We start from the raw sequence: 11,358 nt of genomic DNA on the forward strand, positions 1-11,358 counted from the left end.
TAATTTATCTATTAATATTTCATCTAACACATAACATCTTTGCACATAAGCACATATATAATTCAAATATCTAAATACTTCGTTATCTATGTGTAACATGAAATTTACTATGCACTCACCTGACTTGTGTGGGTGACTCCAGAATTCGACAGCGCTTGATCAAACTCCTTGACTTTTCTTTTGACGTGACCTAGATACGACTGTCACTAAGTGTTAGTCTAATTATTTGCTAACGATAATCGTAGTCTAGATTCCTCACTAATCCTAATGAATATTGAGAGTTGTATCAAATAAGGATCATCCAAGAATAACAGTTGGGAGGCATGAACATTTTAGCGTATAGCCTTTCTAAAATCCAACAACCAAGCCAATGTGACCATTCTAGACACCTCTCCAGTTAGTAGATCAATCAGTATAATAACATGAAATTACTGATAAATCTTATTTATAGGTTCATAACAACGACTAATGACTATAAATATAAGTCACACTGAAAGAAAGAGAGTGTAGCTTAACTTATATGGATTCTTCCCAACCAAATTCCAAAAAATCACACTCATAGGGCTCCTATCGAATGGCTACTACTTAGTTAAATACCTTAGGGGTTGCAGAGTTTCATCACTGATTAAAAACAAGAGAAATTTAGGTCTAAGATTGAGAGAAACTTAGGATATTGAACTTGAGAAGTGTAAATAGAAAATGAGGCCAGGCAGGTATTTATAGGGCCAAAAACAGACATGAGCCTCGTGGAAATTGATTGTGCGTTGCGCACATAAGGTGACGTCTCCCTATTCGATTAGTGCCTTGCTGACATCTTTGTGCTCCACGTTTTCACCTTCTAGATGCACACGTCGCGTACCTGGCACGCACCGCGTGCGGCGTAGAACGCAAATTTTCTTTATTTCATAACTTCTTTCTAACTACCCAAAATCAAGGCAAAATTTTTGTTTTTAAAACCATTCAAAAAATCTATAAATATTACAAAAGAATTTCTCAAAATTCACTTTCATAAATTATGGTATCCGAAATCATAAAAACACATTAAGTCCAGAGATGAGTGCATGATCAAGCATTTGTCTTTCCTCTATCCTCTAAAGTATCTGAAACCTTAAACATCAAAATGTATGCCAAAGCTTAGTGAGTTCCCCTAAAATACCTTACACAACAAAATATAAAAAATCATGCATGTTGGGTCCACAGTCATTAGATAGGATTACCCTCGGGTCCATAATCATTAGACTGGAATAACCCTAGCCTATAGTCAATGGACTGGATTGCCTCGGCCCAATCAGTCATCGGACTGGAATCCCCCGGTCTGTTGGCTTACGTAAATAGTAGTAAAGCCTCAACCCAAACCGCACTATGTCGACATATGCAACAGATAAATCATATAATAGCAACAAATATACATGAAAATTTAACAGATCTCTATAGCATAACAACAACCTATATAACAAGGATACATAACCTAGTGAGCTGGTATTGGTACCTTCAACTCACTAGTACGATGATGAAAACTGACATCATAGTTTGAAAAGATAGCTGAACAAATCACTGCTCCAAAATATTACCTCTACTGATCACCTATACAATTAACAAAGACTCAAGCTTTAATTTACTACTCAAAATACCGCAAATGACCTGAAGTTAAACTTTGTCAAAGTCAACAATCAACATCAAACTCAACTCCAGCTAGTCGTCACACCGTGGCCACCCATGGCCACGCCGTGGCTGCTAAACGACAAAGTAAACGGGTTGCAATGCAATCGCCACACCATGGCAACCTCAGGCCATGCCGTAGGGATTGGTATGGAAAACATAAGCCATTAAGTCATTTTCCCATGACTTCAGGAGCTCGAAATCTCAGATTTGGTCCATTCCATGAATTGGATGGATAAAGTTTCCAACTTTATCCATTAAAACATCCCCAACAAGTCAAGATACAAAACCCTAGATACTAAAAGATAGCTAAATGCATCAAGACACCTATTAAGCACCCAACCTCTACAGTTGCTCGTCTAAAGTTTCCAGAAGAGTTTCTTATTCCCAACAAGCCTTAAAAATTAAAGCTTTATGGACATGCATGTCCAATGCAGGCCTTTTCCCTTTTAGGTCAAAATCATGGAAATAAAGGCTTAGAATTAAGAATGGGACCAAAAACGACCTAGATCTTTAGATCTGGAACATATAACATATGAATGATCCCATGGATCCATAAAGTTGCCAACATTATAAGATCCAACCTTCCAATTCCTCTCATCATGAAGATGTGGGGATAAAATAGCTAGATCTACATATATAAAGCATAAAGATTCGATTTTGAGGACTTACAATAGTCCAGAAATGTGCTCAAGGTATATGAGAAGAGTTGCTTTCTGGAACTAATCTCAAGATGGCCTCCCTCTTCTTTAAAACAGCACCAAAACACACATACAAGCTCAAAGGAAAGCATTGGAGGCTAGGGTTTTCAAATGTAGGTTAAGGGAGAATGAATGTGGATGAGGGTGGGCAACCCTAGCCATCACATTCCCTTCAATAGGGCTCATACCCCGGATGAGGTGTTGTCACCAAACAACTTCTCATTAACCTTTAAAAAAAAAGAGATTTTAATAAGTTAGGATTTCTAACTTTTTAAAATTCCTTAATTATAAATTTTTGGGTTGTAAAAGACACATACCCTTAAAACATGCATAAGCTAAGACAAATGCTTTAAAAAAACAACTTATTGACTTATTTACTTTTACAACCACAAAATCTAATCCTAATACTTCTAAAAAACTTATTTCTTACCACCATAAATCAATAAGCCTTTTTGGCTAAATGTAATTTTGAAGTTCAATATGAAATCTCAAACACCCTCCTAATATCAAGGTTTTAATCAAAGGGAACCAGAAACAAATCCGTTTTAGTCTTTGATTAGGATATCGTCTATGGGAAACTCCCTCTTATATCCTTGTAAATCGTGTACCTAACTAGCAGTTAGGCTACCAATTTGTTAAAGATACTCAGATAGTTGAAAATTGATACAACCCAACGAAAAAGATGATCGTTATGAATGCCATAATATGTTAAATGGAAGGGACAATGAATTAAAAGGGTAGTATACTTTTCAATTTGTATATATTTGGTCATTAAATTTTTTTTTCATCCACATTGCCCTTTCAACTTGTTTAACAGTACACGTTTAATTTTTATGACCGACTACTCCAGGTAAACAAAAAAAATTGATTTAATAGAGTAATATATTTCTCACTTTGTACACATTTAGTCCTTAATTTTTTTTTCACATTTACTCCTTGATATTTTTTGTTGCAAAATAAGTCCTTTTTTTTCGTTTTTGTTTTTTTACACATTCAGTACTTATGACCAGTTTCTTTTGGTTTTTCTCATTACCTCTTACGTGAAACAATTATTAATATGGCGTTCAAGGTTGTTGGTGATTATGGCCACCACAATCTCTGTGTTTGATTGTTTAGGTTTTGTGTTCCGCTCTTACAATCTTTATATACACGCGTTCTTTATGAATGTAGGTATGGACATTTTTTTATATAAAATCGTAAGTAAAAATGTATTATTATTAACATGAGTAATCTAAAGAAAAATTGTAGTAAACACAAATACAAGCATGTAGATATAAAAATCGTTAAATCCGAGATAGTATGAATAAGTTACGTCGTTGAGAAGACAAGACCTAAACACCAAGCAATCGAGACCGCAGTAGTTATAAGCATTACAACCTCAAACATCTCATTAATGATTGTCCTATATAGGATGTCGTGAGAAAAAATTTAAAGAAACCGTTCATAATTACTGAATATGTACAAAAACAACAATAACTTATCTTGCAACAAAATTTTTTAGACTAAATACGCAAAAAAATAATAATAATAATAATAATTAAAGATTAGATGTGTAAAAAATGAGAAACATATTATTCTATTAAATCATTTTTTTTTGTGTTTACGTGGAGTAGTGGAGTAGTCGGCCAAAACGATTGAATGTACAATTAAATAAGTTGAAGGGACTGACGAAAAAAATTTCCATAACCAAATTTGTAGAAATTGAAAAGTATATTAGTCATAATCGGTATGAAAATTAAATATGATCGAATTTAAATTCCTGAATAATGATGAATATTCAATTTGATGTTTTCAACGAGATAATGTTAATACAATAAAACAAATTACTTTATAATTTTATGTATAAATATCGGTATGGATTAAAATATTATAAGAACCGTAAATATTATGTTTACTTTTATTCATCTTGGAATTGTATGACCATGCACTGTTGGCAATAGGACAATTCCATATTCAAAAAGAACATGAAGGAAAATTATCACGACAGAAACAACAAATCATAAATAAATGGAAAAAGCAAAACTTGAAATCACTCCTCGTCTGGGATTAACACAATCGAACCCGTTGTTTTTCGACTCTCAATAGCAATATGAGCATGGCTTGCTTGAGACAGAAGAAACTTGTGATTAACACGAACCCTCAACACACCCCTTGCAACATTATCAAACAACTCTTCAGCAGCTAAAAGCAACTCCTCTCGATTATCTTCTGTGTATTCCCCAACTGATGAAAACGTATAGTAGAAGGATTTGGACGCAAGTTGAGCAACAGATAACGGTTGTGGTTCACCTGATGCCATCCCGAAAAGCACCATGTATCCATGTTTCTTTAAGCAAGCTATTGATCCCTTCATTTCACAACACACAAACGCTTCTCGTCGTTAGTTTCATTTAGAAACTGGAAAACGCAAATCATAAAGCATTAATTAAATAATTACGTACATCAAAGGTGTCTTTCCCAACAGAATCGTAGACTACTTCCACCCCTTTGCCTGATGTTATCTCCATCACACGATCCACAAAGTTCTCATCTTTCAGAAGAATCACATGGTGACATCCATCTTCTTTGGCCTGTAAAGCCTTCTGCTTAGTCGACACTGTTCCGATGACGGTGGCTCCAATCGCACTCGCCCATTGACAAAGTAAATATCCGACCCCACCTGCTGCTGCATGTACCAGGATCGTATGTCCACGTTCAACCTATCAAAATGGTTATTAAATTCGAGTTTTCAGTTAAGCAACTTCTATCATCTATTGATCTAAAGATACATAATGACAAATCAAGATTTGTGTTACCTTAAAGCCTTTACGTAGCAACACATGTGCAGTGAGTCCTTTGAAAATGACGGCAGCTGCTTCAACGGGATCAACAGAAGAAGGAACAGGCACCACTTGATCTGCCCGAAGTATTCTCTCTTGGGCATAAGAACCGACCTGCAAGCTAGCGTACGCTACAACATCTCCAACTTTGCAGCTTGTTACTCCTGGACCTACAGCTGTTATAATTCCAGCTCCTTCCATGCCTGGAATATATGGCAAGGGTGGAGCACGATTGTGCAGACCTTGACGCATATACACATCCAAAAAATTTAGACCAATTGCCTTTTGCTTCAACCTGATCTCTCCCTCTTTTGGAACTCGGACTTGTATGTGTTCCCATTTCAAGACCTATAACACAAATTATCGCCATGATTAGTCTGAATTGAAAGAAAGAAAGAAACAACGTCAAGAAGGTGATGACCTCAGGGCCACCGTGTTTATGAACTGTAATTGCTTTGACCATTGTCTTTGTGTTGTGTTTGGGTTTAGTAGGATATGTTGATTGATTGATGGAAATTCTTGCGACCGTTCCGTCAGTATTTATAGGCCATCTTTTTATGGGCATAAGTTGTCTTTTCCACTTTGACTTCGTTCGATCTCATTCTTGAATAAAGAAAAGGGCAATCACTATAAAGTGAATTGGGAAATCACAAATTAAGCACTGTTGAGAGTCCTTATATTTGCAAAAATTCAAAAATTTAATCTAATAAGAAGTTTCATACCTCTTTCATTTCTTTTAGTTATGCACTTCTATTACTACTAATTTTAATTCTAAATGATTTGTTTTGGAATAAGGTATATAAAATCACTAAGTGTTGGATACGAACATAAAAGTTTAATACATATCGATTGAAGGCAAACGGGCAAAAAACTGTGCCGCTAGCCCTTTCTTGATGGCAAAATCAATTCTTTTGAAAACAACATTTATGGATCTAGGAGATATGACATTAGAATGCATGACCCGTTGGACTTTATTAAGGAGCTCCACCGCCTCTGGTGCGAGAAAACCAAATGTATCGAATGCAAAAGGAACAAACACATGTTGATTTTCTCTACATGCATTCTCGTGCTTTACCACTTTGCATGCAGCGGCTTTCAAAGCGGCATGCCTAGCTGCGAAACCCCCGCTTCACTCCTATCCATCCAAAGACCAAAATGTCAGCTGGTCTAAGTGTGGACATGCGATCCTGCGGGTCCGTCAAAAAGTTCACTGGCGCTTCTTTCTTCACAGAAATACCAGCACGCCGACAAGCATCAAAGAGAACATCCCGAACCACATCATGTCTATACTTGAAACTAGGGAGCTCTCTACAATGAACCGTGTGTTCCCAAAGGTATCCAAACATGCCTTGCGACAAACTGAGCATATCTCGTCAATTGGGAATATGATAATCATGAGGCAGTAACGAAGGATAGTTCGGTACTCCACAGGAGACATATGCTGTTCACATAATGTTGGGAACTCGAATGACAAGGATGAATGTTATGCAAACTCCTTGATCATAAGGGTAAAGTTTCTAAAAGCTCTTGAGTAGCGATGAAGTGCCAACCGTATATCTTGAAATTTGTGGTTATAATGATATATGGTTACACTACAAGAAATTTGGGCAACATGGGTGACACCTCGTCAGATAAGTTTGATGTTACCGCTAAAGTCAATAGCTTTGCTAAAGACTCAACCTAGTGCCAAACAGTCCTGATCTATGTGCTTCCATTAAAATTACTCCAAGCCCTCCATCTTCAGCGATCCAACGATGAAGCTGGATTCTCGTAACACGAATAGTAGCATCATTAATAGCGCGGACAGGAATTCGCCCTAATGCTCACCAAAAATAAACCAGGAAAGATCCCCCCAAATTTTTTAACAATCATCTATAAAGGTTGTGGCTGCTAAAGCCTTTAAAATTTTCCCCGCTAAATGCACATCCTAGTTAAAGATTGAAATCAAATTAGCCCTTGCAACTCCTTGTAGAAATCAATGGTGACATAGAACAGAGGAATAACGTTTCTTTTGATTGATCTTTCTTTCAACGAATACTACCAGAGAATCAAAATAAATAAGCCAAACAATCACATAAAAAGGAAAGAAGATAATTGATTCACTAAGATTTAAGGAGGGAATATATGGACAAAAATAGATAAAATCCCATACTCCCCCTCAAGATGGAGCATGGAGATCGCGAATGCCCATCTTGTTTAGTAAAGAACGAAGATGTTGCATGCCGAGACCCTTAGTCAGACGGTCTGCAAGTTGAAGTTTCCTTTCAATTGGTTATGATTCGATGTCTATGGTCTCTACACGTTCACGAACAAAAAACAGTCCATTTCGACACGTTTTGTTCGTTCATGATAAACATGATTGTTGGTTATGTGACGAGCCGCTTGATTGTCACTAAACAGGGATGTTGGTGTTTTGAGTTGAACTTGCATATCTTTGAGTAACCATATCACCCACAAGACTTCACTAACAGTGGAAGTCATCGCTCTATATTCTGCCTCTGCCGAAGACCGAGAGACGACCGACTGTTTCTTCATTTTCCAAACGATGGGGCCGCTACCGAAATAAAGAAGGTACCCTGTTTTGGAACGTCTTGTGAAAGGGCACCCATGTCAGTTTGAGTCACAGTAAGCAGTCAATTTTAAAGGCCCTTCACGGGGTAAAAGAATCGCTTGATCTGGTGTTCCTTTTAAGTATCTTAAGACCGGATTTACGGCTTCCAAAAGGTTTTGACGAGGGTTCGATACAAATTGAATGAGAACATTCACGACATATGTGACATTGGGTCAGGTAGTTTGTAGATACAACAATCTTCCCACAAGTCTTCGATATTGGGTAGCATCCACTCGAGCTTTTTCTTCTCCTTTGTCTAGTTTCGTTCCTTGCTCGAAAGGAAAAGCACTTAGCCGACAACCTAACATTCCGCTATCCTTCAAGATGTATAAGATGTATTTTCGTTGACTCAAAAACTAAGCCATCACTCGTTTTGGCTACCTCAATTCCAAGAAAATATTTCAGGGGACCAAGGTTCTTGATACTGAATTCATTGTCAAGTTGTTGTTTTGTCTGTTGAATCTTGTCGGAGTTATCCCCAACGATGATGGTGTAATCTACATAAACAAGGATAGTAACATAGACACCTCCCTTTTGATAAGTGAATAAGAAGGGATCCGCCTTTGATTGTTTGAAGCTTAAGGAGATAAAGAAGCTTGTTAACTATTCATACCATTTTCTTGATGCTTGCTTAAGATCGTAAAGAGATTTTCGAAGACGACAGACTCTTGTTTCTCCTTCCTTTGAAAACCCTTCTGGAATCTTCATGTATACTTCTTCATCTAAGTCTCCAAGTAAGAACACATTGTTGACGTCCAGTTGATGGATGATCTAGTTTTTCTTGGTTACAACGGCTAATAGAGTTCGAACAGTGACAAGCTTGGCCACCGTAGCAAAAGTTTCATGATAGTATACTCCTTCCATTTGTGTGAAACCCTTTGCAACGAGTCTGGATTTATATCTTTCAAACTCTCCAATGGATTTGAACTTTGTCTTGTAAACCCATTTTGAATGTATAGGTCGCTTTCCTTTTGACAACTCTTTCAAGGTCCACGTCCCATTCTTTTCAAGAGCCTTTATTTCTTGATGCATGTAATTCCAGCATTTCTCATCCTGTGTAGCTTGTTCAAAAGAACTTGGTTCTTGATTAGAACTTAATGTCGTTAATTTTTTTTTTTGAGAATGAGAAAATTTATCATATGAAACGAAATGAGAAATGGGGTGTACCGTCGAGTTTGCTTGACTGGAGCCGGGTTGTAAGTTGGTGACTGAAGGGGGAGTTCCACGACGTATTCATTGAGACGAGTCAGTTGTATTCGTACGCTTTTGCTTCTTGGTTCCGGTTCGTCATGAGGATTAATGTGATCTTCATGGATTTCATGATCCAAAATAGGGCTGTGATTTTCAAAAGAATCATCCTCATGTTGAGCATTGTTTTCTTCTTCAGTTCTTGTATCTTCTAATGTGGTGCTAGGACAATCTTGTGATGAATCATCAAAACAAGTGTTTTGTTCACCACCGTCCAAGTTGGAGTTAGTGGACTCAAAATGAACTTTGGTTGGTTCATCTTTGCTGCAATCAAAGCTTCTGGGAATATGCTTGAAGGGAAAATTGTCTTCAAGAAATAATACGTCTCGGCTCACAATGATTTTTTTACTATCAATTACATAAATTTTGTATCCCTTTGTTCCTTGCAGGTAACCCAAAAAAATTCCGGGTTTCCTTTTTTTTTCAAATTTGTCTCCTCCGGTGTTGGTGTTTTTAAAATAAGCTAAGCATCCGAAGACTCTCAAATGCTCATATGTCACACCCCCAAACGGAATTGGTGGAAACATTCGGGGGTTGAGGAGGTCATTTATAGCATCATAACAATGCAGAATAGTAAAACAAGCAACTACATCCATTGCATTAATAATATAGTTAAATACATGTGTGTTCTGTGTACAATTATATGACATCAGTTTGTATGAGATCCAATAGACCCTCACCCCTATCACAAGTTCCAGTAAAGGGTGACTTGGTTATCTTCCCAAGCAAACAAGATTCATACACGTCATCGTCCCTAAGGTCGAACGACTCCAACACTCCATCCTTTTGGAGTTGGGCTATGCGTTTCTTGTTGACATGGCCAAGGCGACAATGCCACAAGCATGCTTTGTCTAAACTATTAGACGAATCAATATTCAACACATCATTTCCTAATTTGTCTACAACCAACACAGATTCATATATCCCATTACAAGGAAATGCATTTAAATAAAAAACACCATTCAAATGAACATTAATAGAACCATTGCTATTATCAAATGAATATCTGAAACCCTGTCTATATAATCCATGAAAAGAAATTATGTTCTTTGCCATATCTGGCGAATAGCAACAATTATTTAAATCTAATCCTAACCCATTACTCAACACTAAAGAATAAACTCCGACTCTGGTCACAGGCGACGATCTTCGGTTTCCCATAATCAAGTTTATCTTCCCATGCTCCACCTCCCTACTTCTTCTTAGGCTCTTCTAATCAGAACAAATGTGGAAACCACATCCTATATCAAGAACCCATGAAGTAGCAAGTGATGAGTTGTTAGATTTAATAGAATACATACCTGCAACAGTGGGCTTTATATTTCTATCTTTAATGTCCTGCAAATATTTAGGGCAACTTCGTTTCCAGTGGCCCTTCTCATGGAAATAGAAACACTCTGCTTCCTTAGGGTCAGAGGAGGGTTTAGCAGAACCTACTTTGGTCCCACTAGAGGATGAACCATTACGGGACTTTCCCTTTTGGCGGCTCTTTGAAGGAGACTTCCTTGTCTTTCCCTTCCCTTGGCCAATTGCCAACACAGAAGTAGCCACAATAGGGGCTGATGCAACAGATTTCTCCTTGAGGTTGCTCTCAACAGTCCTTAGCAGTCCTTGAAGCTTACTCAAGGAGACCTCTTCCTTATTCATGTGGTAGGTCATTCTGAACTAGTTGTAGCAGGAAGGCAAGGAGTAAAGGATAATGTCGATAGCCAAATCCTCATCAAACTTAGCATTAAGTTTGAGAAGACGATCAACATACCTCTACATTTTCTACAAATGAGAGGTTAGGGATTATCCACTCCCCATCTTAGCGGTGATCATGTTAGTAATGCTCTCATAGCGCTCTTGCCTCGCGCTTTGGTGGTACCTGTACAGCAAATGTTGATGCATTTAATATGGATACATGTCCTCATAGGACTTTTGGAGTTCGAGGTTCATGGTGGCCAGCATGATGCAATGAACTTTCGTAACATCACACTCGTGGGCCTCAAAGGCGGTCAACTCTTCAGGTGTAGCAATATCGGGGTTGATCTTTTCAAGCTTCTCATCGAGGACATATTCTTTGTCCTCGTAGCGAGTGATCATACGAATGTATCTCATCCACTCGTTGAAATTCGACCCATCAAATGTCACCTTTTGACATAGGTTCATTAGCGAGAATGACCCAGAAGCGTTGTTGTTGTTGTTAGCAGACATCTGAAAAAGAAAGGAACAAATTTTGATTAGAAATGAATCCTCAATTAGGGCTAGGATCCAACAACATTATTCACAACTTAGAAAAGGGATGACGTAATCTAAATGCAAATAATTTGAAGGTAAG

The 11,358-nt window shown here is 37.5% G+C and overlaps 1 protein-coding gene across 1 annotated transcript; it reads right to left on the minus strand.

The window, feature by feature from the left end:
- Window positions 1-4,236: 4,236 nt before the first annotated feature.
- LOC111880156 (uncharacterized) lies at window positions 4,237-5,666 on the minus strand. Its single transcript, XM_023876561.3, has 4 exons — window positions 5,601-5,666; window positions 5,156-5,527; window positions 4,802-5,059; window positions 4,237-4,707 (listed from the first exon to the last, which is right to left on the minus strand). Exons 1-4 carry the CDS (start codon window positions 5,640-5,642, stop codon window positions 4,390-4,392), a joined length of 990 nt encoding a protein of 329 aa, XP_023732329.1. The 5' UTR covers window positions 5,643-5,666; the 3' UTR covers window positions 4,237-4,389.
- Between the last annotated feature and the right edge of the window lie 5,692 nt (window positions 5,667-11,358).

Source organism: Lactuca sativa, chromosome 1 (assembly GCF_002870075.4).
Source record: "Lactuca sativa cultivar Salinas chromosome 1, Lsat_Salinas_v11, whole genome shotgun sequence".
In the NCBI taxonomy this organism is placed as follows: Eukaryota; Viridiplantae; Streptophyta; class Magnoliopsida; order Asterales; family Asteraceae; genus Lactuca; species Lactuca sativa.